Below are 19592 nucleotides of genomic sequence, written 5' to 3'. Positions count from 1 at the left end.
AGGAGTTCGAGACCAGTCTGCGCAACATGATGAAACCCCACTTCTACTAAAAATACAAAAAAATTAGCCTGGTGCCTGGCATGAACCTGTAGTCCCAGCTACTCAGGAGGCTGAGGTGGGAGAATCACCTGAGCCCAGGAAGTCAAGGCTGCAGTGAGCCATGATCATTCTGCTGCACTCCAGCCTGGGCAACAGAGGAAACCCCGTCTCAAAAAAAAAAAAAAAAATTAATTGAGCATAGTGGCATAAACTGTAGTCGTAGCTACTTGGCAGATTGAGGCAGGAGGATCACCGGAGCCCAGGAGTTGGAGGTTACAGTGAGCTGTGATCCTACCACTGCACTCCAGTCTGGGCAACAGAGCAAGTCTGTGTCTCAAATATAACAATTTTTTTTGTTAGTTTTGTTTTTGTTTTGTTTGTTTTTGAGACGGAGTCTCGCTCTGTTGCCAGGCTGGAGTGCAGTGACACAATCTTGGCTCACTGAAAGCTCCACCTCCCAGGTTCACGCCGTTCTCCTACCTCAGCCTCCCGAGTAGCTGGGACTACAGGCGCCCGCCACCACGCCCGGCTAATTTTTGTATTTTTAGTAGAGACAGGGTTTCGCCATGTTAGCCAGGATGATCTCGATCTCCTGACCTCATGATCCCCCTGCCTCGGCCTCCCAAAGTGCTGGGATTGCAGACGTGAGCCACCATACCCGGCCAACAATTTTTTAAATTGATTAAACCTTGAAATGGTATTTTGGACATACCAGGTTAAGTAAAATAGATTACTAAAATTAATTTCACCTGGGTTTTTTTTTTTTACTTTTTAATATGAAGTTTTTTTACTTAAAATTATATATAATGTGGCTTATGTTTGTGGCTTGCATTATATTTCTGTTGAACAGTGCCAGCATAGAGAATTTCTATTCTAAAGATAATCTGTCTGAACAGTACTGAGTATATAAAATTGATTATAGTTAGGATTATGCTTAGTCTTTTACAATCAGAGGTATGAATGAGATTTTTTTTTTTTTTTTTTGAGACAATCTCGCTCTGTCTCCCAGGCTGGAATGCAGTGGCGCAATCTTGGCTCACTGCAAGCTTCGCCTTCCGGGTTCACTCCACTCTCCTGCCTCAGCCTCCCAAGTAGCTGGGAGTACAGGCACCCGCCACCACTCCCGGCTAATTTTTTGTATTTTTTAGTAGAGACGGTGTTTCACCGTGTTAGCCAGGATGGTCTCAATCTCCTGACCTCATGATCCACCTGCCTTGGCCTCCCAAAGTGCTGGGATTACAGGCGTGAGCCACCACGCTTGGCCTAAATGAGATCTTGTAATAAAAATGCTAGCACTTTGCTCATTTTAAATTTATAGGCGAATTATAAAGCATTCTACAAATGTTCTTTGATCCCCACCTTCTGCGGTAACTTTTTTTATATTTGTCCCCACTGTCATGGAACAGCATAGTAAGAAGCCTTTGCATTGGATGTTGTTGTATTTTTCTCTTGGTTGTTGAGAACAAGGGACTAATGAAAGAAAGAAGGTAATGGCAGAATAAACCAAACTGGCAATCCAACAACCTCGGGAGTTTACCTTAAGCCTTGTTTTTTTCCAGGCAGATGGTGGGGTTTGCTGAATCTGTCCAAAAATATATGTTGCTTCAAGCCTGGCTTTTGCCCTTAAAGAGCTTTCACACCCAACTGGGAAAATAGATCACTTTGAGAAAATTTTAAATGCTAAACTGTGTCCTTATTTTATCAGAAACACATTTGGAGCAAAGTAGTGGCCACAAGAACCTCAGAAAGCTTTGTTGTGCCAAGGATGAGCTGGTGTTGAGAGGAGTGGATCAGGCGTAAAGTACAGAGTGAAGACAGGGAGATGACAGTAGGAACTGTGTCTGGATGAAAAGACAGCTTGACTGAAGGGGAAAGTGCTAGAGGGCAAGACATAAATCTGAATAGGTTATCATGGGGTCAGGTATGGAGGGGCTTTGTGAGCCAGAAGGGTGGTAAGTGCATCATGTAGTTTTTGCAAAAATAGAGACACACTTTTTGAGGAAATTAAGTCCTGTTCTTTGTGAAATGAGTGAATCTTTACTTCTCTGCCCAGAAAGCATAAGTGGTTTTCCATTGCCAGTCGTCTGAGATATTTTGTTATTCAAGACCGTCCAAACTGTGGGGGGCAACCAGCACATCTTTCACCTTACTACCCTCTCCTCTGTCCTGTGCCTTAAGCCAGTTCTTTTTCTTACTCATAACTAATTCCCACATGTATTTATTCTACCCAAAAATCCAAACCTTTCCCCTACAGAATACACCCTCTGCCTTCCACTGTCAAACTCTGCCTTTAAATGTTCTGTTCATGTTTCAGGGTTCCATTCAAATTCCACATTTATGAAGCATTTTTCTATCACACCTGGTTATGCTATCTTTCTCCAAACCTACGTAATTTTACCTTGAACCATTGTGCTACCTATTTTGTCCTTTATGTTAGACAGTAACTCCTAGAATGTAGGACCAGGCCTCCCAAAATGCTGGGATTACAGGTGTGAGCCACCATGCCCGGCCCCTATTTTACTCTTCTTTAGGTAATGTCATTCTCTCTGTAGTTCTTGTGCTGCCTCGCAAGTGGTCCTGGCTTAAGGAGTCTTCTCTGACTGCTAATGTGGATATAATACAATGTTAAGGTGCCTAGACAGAGAATTGGAGAAAAGTGTCTCTAATAGAAGTAACAAAAGCTTCGTTTGAGCTGTATTCTTGGCCAAAAATACAAAACACTTGAATGTTGTTTTTTTTTGTTGTTTTTTTTTTTTTTTTTTTGAGACACAGTTTCACTCTTATTGCCCAGGCTCCAGGCTGGAGTGTAGTGGCACTTGGCTCACTGCAATCTCCACCTCCAGGCTTCAAGCAATTCTCGTGCCTCACTCAGCCTTCCAAATAGCTGGGATTAGAGGCACACCCCACCACACCCAGCTATACGTTTTATTTTAATTATTATTATTTTTTTTAGACAGAGGCTTGCTCTGTTGCCCTGGCTGGAGGGAGTACAGTGGCCCGATCTCAGCTCACTGCAACCTCCACCTCCCAGGTTCAAGCAATTCTCCTGCCTCAGCCTCCTGAGTAGCTGGGATTACAGGCATGTGCCACCACACCTGGCTAATTTTTGTATTTTTAATAGAAGCGGGGTTTTGCCGTGTTGGCCAGGCTTGTCTCCATCTCCTGACTTCAAGTGATCTGCCTGCCTCGGCCTCCCAAAATGCTGGGATTACAGGCGTGAGCCACCACGCCTGGCCCCTATTTTACTTATTTTACTCTTGTTTAGGTAATGTCATTCACAAGATTTTTCTTTGTTTTTTGTTTTTTGTTTTTTGTTTTTGAGACCGAGTCTCACTCTGTCGCCCAGGCTGGAGTGCGGGGGCATGTTCTCAGCTCACTGCAACCTCCACCTCCAGGGTTCAAGCTCTTTTCGTGCCTCAGCCTCCCAAGTAGCTGGGATTACAGGTGCACACCACCACACCTGGCTAATTTTTGTATTTTTAGTAGAGATGGGGTTTTGCCATGTTAGCCAGGCTGGTCTTGAACTCCTGGCCTCAACTGATCCACCAGCCTTGGTCTCCCAAAGTGCTGGAATTACAGGCGTGAGCTACCGTGCCTGGCCTATTCACAAGATATAAGAGCCAAAAACTATGAATTGGCTGATTTGTTTTCTGTTTTCTATTACATATTCAATTTGATTAGCATTTATTGAGTACTTACCAGCTTGGGCACAGTGCTAAAGAGTAAAAACCATGGCTGGGCGTGGTGGCTCACGCCTGTAATCCCAGCACTTTGGGAGGCCAAGGTGGACAGATCACGAGGTCAGAAGTTCAAGACCAGCCTGGCCAACATAGTGAAACCCCGTATCTGCTAAAAATACAGAAAATTAGCCAGGTGTGGTGGTGGGCACCTGTAATCCCAACTACTCCGGAGGCTGAGGCAGGAGAATCACTTAAACCTGGGAGGCAGAGGTTGCAGTGAGCCAAGATCACGCCATTGCACTCCAGCCCGGGTGACAGTGCGAGACTCCAACTAAAAAAAAAATATATAGTAAAAACCGGCTGGGCGCAGTGGCTCACAGCTGTGATCCCAGCACTTTGGGAGGCCGAGGCAGGCAGATCATGAGGTCAGGAGATCAAGACCATCCTGGCTAACATGGTGAAACCCCGTCTCTACTAAAAATAAAAAAAATTAGCCGGGCATGGTGGTGGGCGCCTGTAGTCCCAGCTACTTGGGAGGCTGAAGCAGGAGAATGGCGTGAACTTGGGAGGCAGAGCTTGCAGTAAGCAGAGATCGTGCCACTGCACTCCAGCCTGGGCGACAGAGCGAGACTCCGTCTCAAAAAAAAAAAAAAAAAAAACCACTTGTTAGATGTGGTTCTTATTCTCAGGGAATTCATGATCTCATTGTCAGGAGAGAGGTGAATGTCAACTTGATGGTATGACATGGGCAGTTTTGTGTGGTGTCTACAAACAGGGCCATTGCAGTCTGGATGTAAGTTCTGAGTTTGGCTTCAAAACACAAGGTCAAAAAACTTTGACAGGGTGGAGAAAATGGGGAATTGCTATTCAGTGGGTATAAAGTTTAGTTATGTAAGGTGAATAAGTTCTAGAGATCTGCTACACAACATAGTTCCTGTATTAATCGTATAGCATTATGCACTTTGAATTGTGTTGAGGATGGATCTCATGATAAATATTATCACCAAAAACAAAACATACAAGGAAATTTTGGAGGTGTGTTTAGTGGGTTTTTTTTTCTTTTTTGAGACGGAGTTTCGTTCTTGTTGCCCAGGCTGCAGTACAATGGAGCAATCTTGGCTCACCACAACCTCCACCTCCCGGGTCAAGCGATTCTCCTGCCTCACCCTCCCAAGTAGCCAGGATTACAGGCATGTGCCATCACACCTGGCTAATTTTGTATTTTTAGTTAGGACGGAGTTTCTCCATGTTGTTCAGGCTGGTCTCAAACTCCCGACCTCAGGTGATCCACACACCTCGGCCTCCCAAAGTGCTGGGATTATAGGCGTGAGCCATCACGCGCTTAATAAAGCTACCTTAATAAAGCTTTTTACAAAACATTGGCAGACCCGGGCACAGTGGCTCGGTCACACGTATAATCCCAGCACTTGGGGAGGCTTAGGTGGGAGGATTGCTTGAGCCCAGGAGTTCAAGGCCAGTCTGGAAACATGGCAAGATCCCATAATTGCAGAAAATTAAGCTAATTCATATATGCATCATCTCACATCCTTGTCATTTTCTGTGATGAGAACACTTAAAAATCTGCTCTCAGTTATTTTCAGGTATACGTTATTATTAACTGTAATAGTCATGTTGTACAATAGATCTCTTCTTCCACTAACTGAAATTTTATATCCTTTACCAGTGTCTTCCCCACTACATGTGTAAGATTTAAATTAGTTTTGTGAGTAATTCTTTAATATCATCAGATATCCAGTTGAAATTTCTAATTGTCTTGTGTCACATCTTTTTCACCGTTTATTGGTTTGAATCAGGATCCAAAGAAGATTCATGCATTGTGATTGATTACTGTCTCTTAACACTCTTTTTTTTTTTTTTTTTTTTTTTTTGAGACAGAGTCTTGCTTGGTTGTCCCAGCCCAGTAGTGACAACCAAAAACGTGTTAGCCAAATGTTCCTAGAGGCAAAGTCACCCAAGGCTGAGAACTACTGATCTACTGGTTCTCCCTCCAATCTTCCCTTGTATTCTTCTTGTTACCTGTTTGCAGAAGAACCTGAGTATAATCTTGCAGTGTTTCCCTCAGTATGGATTTCACTGATTTAATCCCTGTAGTATAATTTAACATCCTGAGTCACCAATTTCCTGTTAATTGGCTTGGATCTAGAGACTTGATTGGTTTCAGAGTTTTGGGGTTTGTTTGACAAGATTGCATTACAGGTAGTGGTTTTTTCTTTTTCTTTTTTTTCTTTTTTGAGACGGAGTCTCGCTGTGTCCCCCAGGCTGGAGCGCAGTGGTGCAATCTTGGCTTACTGCAAGCTCTGCCTCCTGGGTTCACGCCATTCTTCTGCCTCAGCCTCCCGAAGAGCTGGGACTACAGGCGCCCGCCATCATGCCCGGCTAATTTTTTTTGTATTTTTAGTAGAGACGGGGCTTCACCATGTTAGCCAGGATGGTCTTGATCTCCTGACCTCGTGATCCGCCTGCCTTGGCCTCCCAAAGTGCTGGGATTACAGGCGTGAACCACCGCGCCCGGCTGGTGGTGGTTGTTTCCTTCATCAAGAGGCACATAATGTCTGTTGTGTCTTTTTTAATATTAACAACCATTGATGCCTAAGTCATTCACCAAAGGGTCTTTTTGTTTTAAAATGTATGTTTTTATTTAGACATGCTTTGCTTTAAATAACAATCTGTGTTCTCTCTTAATAAAGGCAGGGGAAATGGAAGGTGATGCAGTTGAAGCCATTGTGGAGGAGTCCGAAACTTTTATTAAAGGAAAGGAGAGAAAGACTTACCAGAGACGCCGGGAAGGGGGCCAGGAAGAAGATGCCTGCCACTTACCCCAGAACCAGACAGATGGGGGTGAGGTGGTCCAGGATGTCAACAGCAGTGTACAGATGGTGATGATGGAACAGCTGGACCCCACCCTTCTTCAGATGAAGACTGAAGTAATGGAGGGCACAGTGGCTCCAGAAGCAGAGGCTGCTGTGGACGATACCCAGATTATAACTTTACAGGTTGTAAATATGGAGGAACAACCCATAAACATAGGAGAGCTTCAGCTTGTTCAAGTACCTGTTCCTGTGACTGTACCTGTTGCTACCACTTCAGTAGAAGAACTTCAGGGGGCTTATGAAAATGAAGTGTCTAAAGAGGGCCTTGCGGAAAGTGAACCCATGATATGCCACACCCTACCTTTGCCTGAAGGGTTTCAGGTGGTTAAAGTGGGGGCCAATGGAGAGGTGGAGACACTAGAACAAGGAGAACTTCCACCCCAGGAAGATCCTAGTTGGCAAAAAGACCCAGACTATCAGCCACCAGCCAAAAAAACAAAGAAAACCAAAAAGAGCAAACTGCGTTATACAGAGGAGGGCAAAGATGTAGATGTGTCTGTCTACGATTTTGAGGAAGAACAGCAGGAGGGTCTGCTATCAGAGGTTAATGCAGAGAAAGTGGTTGGTAATATGAAGCCTCCAAAGCCAACAAAAATTAAAAAGAAAGGTAAAACGAGTTTATCCATAGTGGTTTCATAAAACCATTTTGGGATAAGCATACAACACAGTGCATATGCAAGTTGTTTTATATTAACTGTATTTGTAAAAGGTCATTATGTGGGTACCGTTCTTTAAAACCAGTCTAAAATAAGTTTTTTCAGGTTGAATGCTCTTTTTTTAATCCCAAAGAAGAAGGAAATGCATTAGTGACATGAGATAATTATGACTTATATTGGGTTTTGTTATTAAAAGCTAATCAAATATATTTGTAGAAATTTAAGATTAGGATTAATCTTAACACTTTGAAACTCTGCAGCAAGTAAGTGTTTTATTTCGCACATAGGTGTAAAGAAGACATTCCAGTGTGAGCTTTGCAGTTACACGTGTCCACGGCGTTCAAATTTGGATCGTCACATGAAAAGCCACACTGATGAGAGACCACACAAGTGCCATCTCTGTGGCAGGGCATTCAGAACAGTCACCCTCCTGAGGAATCACCTTAACACACACACAGGTGCTGGATAAGAGTCTTGGGGGCTACAACAGCAAATGCTCAGATTTGGCTTTTTTAGTATTCATTCAAGCTGACTCCAGCGGGAATTTAAAGGAAGTTTTTATTATTTCTTATGGTGCCCTTTTTGTAATCATGATTTTATTGTAAGCACTTGGACTTAGTTATTATAGACAAATGTAAAGAAAATTTAATGAAAAATAACAACACCCTCTCTCTTAAAAAAAAGAAGTCTCAGGCAATAGATGCCTGGTACTGTGAGGAAGAACATTAGAAACAGAAGTGAAATCCCAGTGAAACCCTGTCTCTACTAAAAATACAAAAAATTAGCTGGCTGTGGTGGCGGGCGCCTGTAGTCGCAGCTACTCGGGAGGCTGAGGCAGGAGAATGGCATGAACCTGGGAGGTGGAGCTTGCAGTGAGCCGAGATCCCGCCACTGCACTCCAGCCTGGGCAACAGTGCAAGTCTCTGTCTAAAAAAAAAAAAGAAAAGAAATAGAAGTGAAATCCTACGTTTATTTTAAAAAAAAGTGGCCGGGCACAGTGACTCACGCCTGTAATCCTAGCACTTTGGAAGGCTGAGGTGGGCAGATCACTTGAGATTAGAAGTTGGAGACCATCCTGGCCAACATGACGAAACCTCATCCATCTCTACTAGAAATACATAAATTAGCCAGGTATGGTGGCGGGTGCCTGTAATCCCAGCTACTCAGGAGGCTCAGGCAGGAGAATCGCTTGAAACCTGGGAGGCAGACGTTGCAGTGAGCTGAGATAGTGCTAGTGCACTCCAGCCTGGGCAACAGAGTGAGACTCCATCTCACAAACAAACCTTAACGTTTTTTGTTTCTGGTTGTTTCACGTCAAGGAAGGTAAGTAATTCATAATTTCAGAATGGAAAAGTTAAGACACCATTCTGATAATTCAAACATTTATTTGAGCACCCTACTTACTTTAGTGCTCAGATATCCTGATATTAGCTTCATGTTGGCTGTGGCCAGGTTCCATGAGGTCTCTAAAGTAGAGGGACTCTGTGCACTAAATTTCTCTTTAAGCTCTCCTGGGCTGTTTGTTATCCCAGTGTAGGAACTTGGTTGCAAGTCTTCTCACATGGTTTTTCATGCAGAATAACTTTCTTCTATCCATATTCTGTACTTCATTTCATATGACAACTCTTGTTTTTGTTTTTTAGGCTTTTAAAAATTTCTAATGACAACTCTTGTTTTAGATTTGTTGTGCTGGTTGTCAGCTGACCATGATCAAGTAGGTGTTAATCATAAACAGTATGCTGCACATGGGCACATTCTTCACTAATGTGACTTAGTTACTTTTAAACATCTCCCTAACTTCTACCCAGACACTTGATAATATGTTTTATTTGATACTTCGAAGACACTAGGATGGGGCATATGACTAAATAAAAGTGACTGGGTAATCCCAGCACTTTGGAAATCCGATAAGGGGTAGATCACTTGAGGCCAGGAGTTCTAGACCAGCCCGGCCAACATGGCAAAACCGCCTCTGTACTAAAAATACAAAAAATCAGCCAGGTGTAGTGGCACACGCCTGTAAACCCAGCTACTTGGGTGGCTGAAGCAGGAGAATCACTTGAATGCGGGAGACAGAGGTTGCAGTGAGCCAAGATTGTGCCACTGTACCCCAACCTAGGTGACAGAGCAAGACTCTGTCTCACCAAAATAAATAAATAAATAAATAAATGGCCCCGTGACAGGACTTCCCAAGATGGGTGTGCCTTGATTTGGGCATTCTCTATCTGGTCTTCAGCTTTGAAAGTAAGAGGTACAGTCTATCTGGTTACTCAGCAGATTTGGCAGGACTGATTCATACCAACAAAACCCACAAGAGCAGATGCATACACCAAGAGTATCAGTTTATGGTGAGGAGTATACCTTTTCATGTTCCAGATGCAGTTGCATTGCATTCTAGGGGGCGCCTTTGCCTCTGTTACGATGCTGTAGCAGCCAGGCACCGTAGCTGTTGCCTGTAATCCCAGCACTTTGGGAGGCCGAGGTGGGTGGATCACCTGAGGTCAGGAGTTCAAGACCAGCCTGGCCAACATGACGGAACCCCATTTCTACTAAAAATATAGAAATTAGCCGGGTGTGGTGACGCATGCCTGTAGTCCCAGCTACTCGGAAGGCTGAGGCAGGAGAATTGGTTAAATCCAGGAAGCAGAAATTGCAGAGTGGAGGTCGCACCATTGCACTTCAGCCTGGGCGACAGAGCGAGACTCCGTCTCAAAAAAAAAAAAAAAAAAAAGCTGCTGTAGCAATTGAAAGCTAACTTGGCGAGGATGAGCCTTGATGGCTGGGCACATGGTGGCTCACACCTGCTGTAATCCCCGCACCTAGGGAGGCTGAGGTGGGTGGATCACTTGAGGTCAGGGGTTTGAGACCAGTCTGGCCAACATGATGAAACCTCATCTCCACTAAAAATAGAAAAATTAGCCAGGTGGTCGCATGTGGTGGCTTACACCTGTAATCCCAGCACTTTGGGAGGCTGATGCGGGCGGATCACCTGAGGTCAAGAGTTCAAGACCAGCCTGACCAACATGGGGAAACCCTGTCTCTACTAAAAATACAAAATTAGCCAGATGTGGTGGCACATGCCTATAATCCCAACTACTCGGGAGGCTGAGGCAGGAGAATCGCTTGAACCCAGGAGGCGGAGGTTGCGGTGAGCTGAGATCGTGCCATTGCACTCCAGCCTGGGCAACGAGCAAAACCTGGTCTCAAAAAAAAGCCAGGCATGGTGGCCCACGCCTGTAATCCCAGCACTTTGGGAGGCTGAAGCGGGCGGATCACGAGGGCAGGAGATTGAGACCATCCTGGCCAACATGGTGAAACCCCATCTCTACTAAAAATACAAAAAAAAAAAAAAAAAAGTTAGCCAGGTGTGGTGGCATGTACCTGTAGTCCCAGCTGCTCAGGAGGCTGAGGCAAGAGAATTGCTTCCACCTGGAAGGTAGAGGTTGCAGTGAGCCAAAATCATGCTACTGCACTACAACCTGGGTGACAGAGCAAGAGACTCTGTCTAAAAAAAAAAAAAAAAAAAAAGGATGGGCCTTGAGTGAAGGGATGTAGGTGGTCATGTGGCGCAGCCTAATGGAAATCCCTGCCCCACAGCAGTATCCACTTCTTTGCTAATTGCCATGCTTATGCAGGCCTCCTTCTCTCCTGGATAGTACTAGGTAAACACGAGCATTTATTTTTTAGCTTACTTTGTTCTAAAAGACCAGGCATGGTGGCTCACACCTGTAATCTCAGGACTTTGTGAGGCCGAGGCTGGAGGATTGCTTGAGCCCAGGAGTTTGAGACAAGCCTGGGCAACATGGCAAGACTCCATCTCTACAAAATAGAAAAATTAACCAGGCATGGTGGTGCAAGACTGTAGTCTCAGCTACTGGAGAGGCTGAAGTAGGAGGATTGCTTGAGCCTGGGAAGTCAAGGCTGCAGTGAGCCTTGATCCTATCACTGCACTCCCACTGGGCAACAGAGGAAGACCCTGGCTCAAAAACAAAAAACGAAAAGAAAATTGGATGCCACTTTTCTTCTCTTGTTAATTGTTTTACTTCTTACCCGTACCACCAGACTATACACTTTTCACAGGAAGAACTCTGTGCTTTACTGTTAGATACATAGTGGTTCTAAAGAATCAAATTGAACGAACAAATGAACATTCCTTGGAATTGCTTAGTTTTTATTATACTCTAGTATTCTCTTCATTCTCCAGCATTCTCTTCATTCTCAAAGAGAATCATTTGTGCAGATGGCTGGTTCTGTTCATTACATTGTGGCTCTTCCTAATTGTATTCTCAAAGGCAGCCTTCCTTTGGTTTTAGTGTTTGGTATTACCTTGCTGTCACCCCATACCTGCTGCCCACAATTACAGATGGTCACTAGTCTGTGAAACTAGCACTGCATTGTGCTCTCAGTTTTGTCTCTAAGATTCCTTCAGTGAAAGACAAGAAATGTAGAGAGTATATTATTCATAAATGTTTTATATTGGATGAACTGACATTCAGAATGATCACAGCATATTAGACATGGATGTTTGAAAATCATTTGTTTAAATCACATAAAAGGGAATACTATGTAAAGCCTGTGATAAGCCTCTGAAATTCCTTATCAAGACAGATATATATGGAAAACAAGTTATATGTTTGTGTTTTTAAAAGAAAGTTTCAGAATATGGACAGCCCAATGGCCCTATATTTATAGGCATAATACAGTGAGATTTGAGAGACGGGAGATCTTGCTGTGTTGCCCAGGCTGGTCTCAAACTCTTAGCCTCCCAGAGTTCTGGGATTAGAGGCATGAGCCACCAAGCCCGGTCTCTATTAACTTTTAATCCATAATGACCAGGATATTCACAAAATAGGAATAAGAAGGTTTTTATTGTATTCAAAGGCAGCAGATTCAGATGGGTAATTAAGGGAAACTAATTTGGTGTGTGTTATAATATCCTGGTGTTAGTATTATAAATTGATCCAGGCCCTCCCATAGTTTTCGGAGCTGACTTCCGGATCTGCTTTCAAGCTACTGCAGTTGATGGGATGAATAGGGTCCAGTCTCATAGCAGTTCTGTGCCACACATTGAACTCTGTCATTAACTGTGCCCTTGATCTTGCTCTTCCTGTTACTCCATCCTTTCTCTAGGTACTCGTCCTCACAAGTGCCCAGACTGCGACATGGCCTTTGTGACCAGTGGAGAATTGGTTCGGCATCGTCGTTACAAACACACCCACGAGAAGCCATTCAAGTGTTCCATGTGCGATTACGCCAGTGTAGAAGTGAGTGTTCAGCTTTTTGTTGGTATCTCTCTTAGGCAGACCATGATTTATTTCAGTACAAAGCTATAACTACCCAAATGGACTTAAGATGAGGTAGAAGAATGTTAGAAAATTATTAACACTCCCACACAACACCGCTCCCCCAAAAACTTATGATGGGCGTGAAAGATTTACCTGTTAAAAAGAGTCAAGTGTCTGGCTGGGTGCAGTGACTCACGCTTATAATCCCAGCACTTTGGGAGGCCGAGGTGGACGGATCACCTGAGGTCGGGAGTTGGAGACCAGCCTGACCAGCATGGAGAAACTCCATCTCTACTAAAAAATAAAAAATTTAGGACGGGCGCGATGGCTCACAGCCTGTAATCCCAGGACTTTGGGAGGCTGAGGTGGGTGGATCACGAGGTCAGGAGATCGAGACTATCCTGGCTAACATGGTGAAACCCTATCTCTACTAAAAATACAAAAAATTAGCTGGGTGTGGTGGCGGGTGCCTGTAGTCCCAGCTACTCGGGAGACAGGCTGAGGCAGGAGAATGGCGTGAACGCCAGAGGCGGAGCTTGCAGTGAGCTGAGATCACGCCACTGCACTCCAGCCTGGGCGACAGAGCGAGACTCCCTCCATCTCAAAAAATAATAATAAATAAATAAATATTAGCTGGGCGTGCTGGTGCATGCCTGTAATTCCAGCTACTTGGAAGGCTGAGGCAGGAGAATCGCTTGAACCCGGGAGGCAGAGGTTGCAGTGAGCCGAGATCGTGCCATTGCACTCCAGCCTGGGCAACAAGAGCGAAACTCCATCTTAAAAAAGAGTACCAGTTTCACGTGTTAGTACAGGCAAATTCTGTCAAACTTTGAAGAAAAAACTGTACCCAGAACATTTTAAAATGGTAGGTTTATCAATTTTATTATTTGAAGCTACACTGTTACCAAAACTGGGTCAGAAAACTACCGAAAAGCAAACTTATCCTCAGAGAGAAGCAAAAATTCTAAATGAAATTATTAGCCAATGAGCCAACCTAATTTAGTAATACGTTCTAAAAAATAAGTGATATTGAATATATCTGAAACACAAAGATTGTTTATCATTGAGAAATTACTGATGTATATTACATTGAAGGATTGAAGAAAAACCATATTATTTCTGTAGATGGGACGGAGGCTAAAATTCAGTAATCATTAATTACTGTTTAATGTCCTAGCAAGTTAAGTATAGGAGAAAACTTCTTTAATATATAATGTGTTTAGACTGGGCATGGTGGCTCACGCCTGTAATCCCAGTACTTTGGGAGGTTGAGGTGGGCAGATCACCTGAGGTCAGGAGTTAACCAGCATGGCCAACATGGTGAAACCCCATCTGTACTAAAAATACAAAAATTAGCTGGGCGTGGTGGCACGCACCTGTAGTCTCAGCGACTCAGGAGGCTGAGGCAGGAGAATCACTTGAACCTGGGAGGTGTAGGTTGCATTGAGGCAAGATCGCGCCACTGTACTCCAGCCTGGGTGATGAGTGAGACTTCCCCTCAAAAAAATTTAAAAAAGCATATATACCAGAAATGTATAATAAACTCATCCTAATTAATTCTGAAACATTGAAAGTATTTCCATTAAAATCTGGAATGTGACAAGTTATTCATTCTTAATGTTATTGTTTCAACGTTGTACTGGAAATCCTAGCTAATCGAATAAAGCAAGAAATGAATTATTAATGGAAAGATAAAACTGTTATTTCTTGCAAAGAGATTTGCTTACAGAGAAAATCTAAGAGTATCAGAACAAAAACTTAGAGTGATAAGAGTTCAGTTCACTGGCCAGATATAAGCATACAGAAATCAGTAACTTTAGTAGTGATAGGAAGGTATGAAATGGATTCTAATAGCAATAAAATAACTTAGGGATAAACTGAACAACAAAAAATATCTATGAAATGTACATGAAGAAAATTTCAGAAACTTTTCCAAAGGACCTGAATAAATGAAGAAACATTACCAGTTGATTCTAACTTTCAACTGGAAGAATAAATGTGAATGGCTAAGAAAAATTTGAAAACAGAATGAGGGGCTTGTGCCATTGGATTTTGTAAAACTATAGTAAATGAAGCCAGTGTGATATTGCAGTAGGAATAGATAGCTCATTGGAACAGACTAGGTTCTGGTACATATTGAAGTTAACAGGTTAAATAGGGAAATCTTGAAGGAAAAGAATTAGTAATGCTGTTAGGATAGTTATCGACTTATGTGTGTGAAAACTTGGTGTGTAACACTTACAAGTGGGGCCGGGCACGGTGGCTCATGCCTGTAATCCCAGCACTTTGGGAAGCCGAGGCAGGTTGGTCATCTGAGATCAAGAGTTTGAGACTAGCCGGGCCAACGTGGTGAAACCCCCGTCTCTACTAAAAATACAAAAGTTGGCCAGGCCTGGTGGTGTGCGCCTGTGGTCTCAGCTACTCGGGAGGCCAAGGCAGGAGAATTGCTTGACCCTGGGAGGCGGAGGTTGCAGTGACCCACAAGTGTGACAGTGTACTCCAGCCTGGGCAACAGAGCGAGATTTCATCCCAAAAACAAAACAAAACCAACAACACTTACATGAGTGCAGTGTTTTTTGTTTTTTGTTTGTTTCCTTAAAATTAGGATACTTTTTAAATTTTTCAAAACATTGAAACATTAGTGAATGTTCAAAGCACTTTTTTGGAGCAGGGGGTGCGTGGGGGATAGGGTCTCTCACTCTGTCGCCCAGGCTGGACTGCAGTGGCATGATCGTGGCTCACTGTAGCTAGCCTTAAACTCCTGAGCTCAGGTGATCCTCCCACTTCAGCTGCTCCTCACGTAGCTGGGACTACAGGCATGTGCCACCACACCCATCTAATTTTTGTATTTTTTGTAGAGACAGGGTTTTGCCATGTTGCCCAGGCTGGTCTCAAACTCCTGACCTCAAGCGATCGCATTCCTTGGCCTGCCAAAGTGCTGGGATTACAGGTGTGAGCCACTACGACCTGCCCTCAAAGCACTTCGTAGAATCAAGTTTGAAAGTCACTGTTTTAGTATCAGGTATCCTGCAGGGGACTAAAGGATGGGTAATGGTGAGGATGATGGATGAGAGGCCCTTCGAGCCTGGCCTGTCTAGGAAACGCTAATGATAGGAAAAAAGGATGAGTGGAATTAAAATATGTACTCAGTAACACAGGATTTGGAACAAATTGATCTGTAAATAGGCATAGATTATTTTTAAACTATTATGGAAAATTTCAAACATGTAGAAGTAAAGATTGTAATACATCCTCATGTGCTTGCCACCCAGCTTAAACAGTTATTAGTAATGCGCAGTCTTTTTTTTTTTTTTGAGACAGAGTTTCGCTCTTGTCGTCCAGGTTGGAGTGCAGTGGTACGATCTCGGGTCACTGCAACCTCCACCTCCTGGGTTCAAGAGATTCTCCAGTCTCAGCCTTCCGAGTAGCTGGGATTACAGGCATGTGCCACCATGCCTGGCTAATTTTTGTATTGTTAGTAGATACAGGGTCTCACCATGTTGGCCAGGCTGGTCTTGAACTCCTGACCTCAGATGATCTGCCCACCTCAGTCTCCCAAGTAATGACCAATCTTGGCTCATCTACACCCGTATTCATTTACCCACTTCTCTTAGATAATAATATGGATTCGAGAAGCAAAGTTTACAAATAATGAGGAGGGAAGAAGGTTATCTTTTAGACTTCTGTATTCTGAACTTCAGTGCCCCAAAACTAAGCTTTTGGGCCTAACCTACAGTGCTCATGTTATAGTCTGTGTTAACAGAAGTTAAAGTTCGGTTGTTTTCGTATTTCAGGTCAGCAAATTAAAACGTCACATTCGCTCTCATACCGGAGAGCGTCCGTTTCAGTGCAGTTTGTGCAGTTATGCCAGCAGGGACACATACAAGCTGAAAAGGCACATGAGAACCCATTCAGGTAGGACTTCTCCACTCCTTACTGTATTAATGAGCTTCTTTTCAGTGAATCCCATGGGACCCTGTGGACCACTGTGTGCCCACATTGTTTATGTGAATGGAAGACTGGCTTGAAAATAGCATGGAATTGATTAATGCTTCTCCGGCATATCCTCTGAATTCGTTGTTCGGAAAATACATTAGAAAATAGTACCTTTTGTTTTGTTCAACTTGAATCTGCCTACAAGAAAAATTTTAAGGGAGAAATTAAGTTAAAATGGACAGATTTTAATTTTAAAAGTCTGGGTAGATTTCCTAACCCACCTTATTCAGTTTTCCTGGATGTTGTCTTTTCCTAAAAAGAAAAACTTGTGGGTTCTCCATTCAGTCTCCCCCAAAGGTAAGCATTGCTGTAATGTGGAGGATTCTAGAGCAGAGCTGGGCAGAGCAGAGGTGGCCAGCAGCAGTTTAGGACTTGGCCATATCTGAAGATAGACAAGATCTGGGAACTGGGACTGAGCCTCAGCCTTCCGAAGACCTGTAGATTCTCTGTGATGTAGCATATCTGCCACCTGAGTTACCCTCCAATTAAATTACAGTATTTATTCATTTCATTTATGTGTTCATTCTGTATTTTCTTTAAAGGGGAAAAGCCTTATGAATGTTATATTTGTCATGCTCGGTTTACCCAAAGTGGTACCATGAAGATGCACATTTTACAGAAGCACACAGAAAATGTGGCCAAATTTCACTGTCCCCACTGTGACACAGTCATAGCCCGAAAAAGTGATTTGGGTAAGTAGATTAACTAGTGAGAAGTGAAAAAAATATTTTGAAGGATTTATATTTCAAAATATGGGGATCATAAATAACTGCACCTTCTGACTCTCATAACATTTTATGTATAGGAATGGTCTGTCACTTAGTAAAAGCCATTGCTTAGCTGCTTTTTTTTTTTTTCTATTTCTTCCTTTTCATACTGTAGTCAGCCCACAAGATTCTGTCCTGAATAAAACTCATCTATAAATTAAGGGGAGCTGTGATGGGAGGAGACAGAGTACACCTTTAATTAGTAGCCTTCCTTCCCCAAATAGGAAAGTAACATAGTGTGATTCAAACTCAGGTCATTCTATTGTATTTTTTTGAGAACATCTGTACTTTCTCTAGGTAATGGGACTGTTTTATTGGTTTAGTGGTAACTGTATTTCTGTGCATAGTTAAACTAGAGTTTACATACAGCCGGAGTTTATTAATTATATTTAGGCTGGGCACGGCGGCTCAACACCTGTAATCTCAGCACTTTGGGAGGCCAAGGCAGGTGAATCACGAGGTCAGGAGATCAAGACCATCCTGGCTAACATGGTGAAACCCCGTCTCTACTAAAAATACAAAAAATTAGCCGGGTATGGTGGTGGGCACCTGTAGTCCCAGCTACTTGGGAGACTGAGGCAGGAGAATGGCCTGAACCTGGGAGGTGGAGCTTGCAGTGAGCAGAGATCACGCCACCGCACTCCAGCCTAGGTGACAGAGCGAGACTCCATCTCAAAAAAAAAAAAGTAGCGAGTAAAAAGTGAGAGCCATCCTCTCCCTTACCTCATATCTACTCCCAATAATTAGCTCTCTTTAAGTTTGGTGGGATATCACCTCAGCTGATACAACTTGTAGTACTGTAAATATATAAATTCATGATCTCAAATGTAGCTGGGCCCTCACTGCTCCTAGCTATTCCAGCTGTTTGTTCTTGTTAGGTGTGCTCCAGTTCTTTATGAGTGAGCGAATTCATTCCACAGTGTTTGGTGCTTGTTATATAGAGTTAGGCACCCTACTTTTACTTTTTTTTTTTTTTTGAGGTGGAGTTTTCCGTTTTCCTCTTGTCACCCAGGCTGGAGTACAATGGTGTGAACTCAGCTCACTGCAACCTCCGCCTCCCAGGTTCAAGTGATTCTCCTGCCTCAGCCTCCTGAGTAGCTGGGATTATGGGCGCATACCACCATGCCCAGCTAAATTTTTTTTTTTTTGTATTTTTTAGTAGAGATGGGGTTTCACCATGTTGGCCAGGCTGGTCTTGAACTCCTGACCTCAGGTGAGCCTGCCTACCTCGGCCTCCCAAAGTGCTGGGATTACAGACATGAGCCACTGCGCCCAGCCCTCACTTTTTTTTGTGACAAAGTTTTGCACTCGTCACCCAGGCTGGAGTGCAGTGGCCTGATCTCTGTTCACTGCAACCTCCGCCTACTGGGTTCAAGCTGTTCTCCTGCCTCAGCCTCCCAAGTGGCTGAGACTACACGTGCCTGCCACCATGGCTGATTTTTGTATTTTTAGTAGAGACAGGGTTTCACCATGTTGGCCAGGCTGCTCTCGAACTCCTGACCTCAAGTGATCTTCCCTCACTGGCCTCCCAAAGTGTTGGGATTACAGGCGTGAGCTACTGCACCAGATCCCCTACTCCTACTTTCTTATAACCTCTAATTTTCCTTCTTTTTTCTCTCCCTTCTTGGTCTCAGTAAATGACTTGTCTTCCTACTTAAAAAGTAGACAAAGGGCCAGGCGCAGTGGCTCACGCCTGTAATCCCAGCACTTTAGGAGGCCGAGGTAGGCAGATCATTTGAGCTTAGGAGTTCCGGACCAGCCTGGGCAACATGGCAAAACTCCATCTCTACCAAAAATACAAAACGGTTGTGGTGAGGTGCAGCTGTGGTTCCAGCTACTCAGGAGGCTGTGGTGGGAGGATCACTTGAGCTTAGGAGGTAGAGGTTGCAATGAGCCAAGATCGTGCCACTGCACTCCAGCTTGGGTGACAGAGAGACCCTATCTCAAAAAAAAAAGAATCTTAGCCAGGCACAGTGGCTCACACCTGTAGTTTCAGCTATTCAGGAGGATGGGCCAGGAGTTCTAGACCAACCTGTGTGATATAGCAAGACCGCATCTCTTCAAATAAATAAAAATATGGCCAGGCGCGGTGGCTGATGCCTCTAATCCCAGCGCTTTGGGAGGCTGAGGTGGGTGGATCACAAGGTCAGGAGATGAAGACCATCCTGGCTAACACAGTGAAGCCCCATCTCTACTAAAAATACAAAAAATTAGCCGGGTATGGTGGCACGGACCTGTACTCCCAGATACTTGGGAGGCTGAGGCAGGAGAATCGCTT

The 19592-nt window shown here is 43.8% G+C and overlaps 1 protein-coding gene across 2 annotated transcripts in view; it reads left to right on the top strand.

Moving 5' to 3' along the window:
• Window positions 1–19592, top strand: part of CTCF (CCCTC-binding factor) — a 78193-nt gene that overhangs the window by 43658 nt on the left and 14943 nt on the right. For both annotated transcript variants that reach the window (XM_030795319.1, XM_030795308.1), the window contains exons 3-7: window positions 6428–7217; window positions 7554–7724; window positions 12397–12530; window positions 16346–16466; window positions 17090–17239. In XM_030795319.1, coding sequence (XP_030651179.1) covers window positions 6437–7217; window positions 7554–7724; window positions 12397–12530; window positions 16346–16466; window positions 17090–17239 — 1357 coding nt within the window. In that variant the 5' untranslated portion in view covers window positions 6428–6436. The remainder of the gene's footprint in view (window positions 1–6427; window positions 7218–7553; window positions 7725–12396; window positions 12531–16345; window positions 16467–17089; window positions 17240–19592) is intronic.

The sequence above is a fragment of the Nomascus leucogenys genome, chromosome 2 (assembly GCF_006542625.1).
Source record: "Nomascus leucogenys isolate Asia chromosome 2, Asia_NLE_v1, whole genome shotgun sequence".
Lineage (NCBI taxonomy): Eukaryota > Metazoa > Chordata > Mammalia > Primates > Hylobatidae > Nomascus > Nomascus leucogenys.
This window is presented reverse-complemented; position numbering and strand designations above follow the sequence as displayed.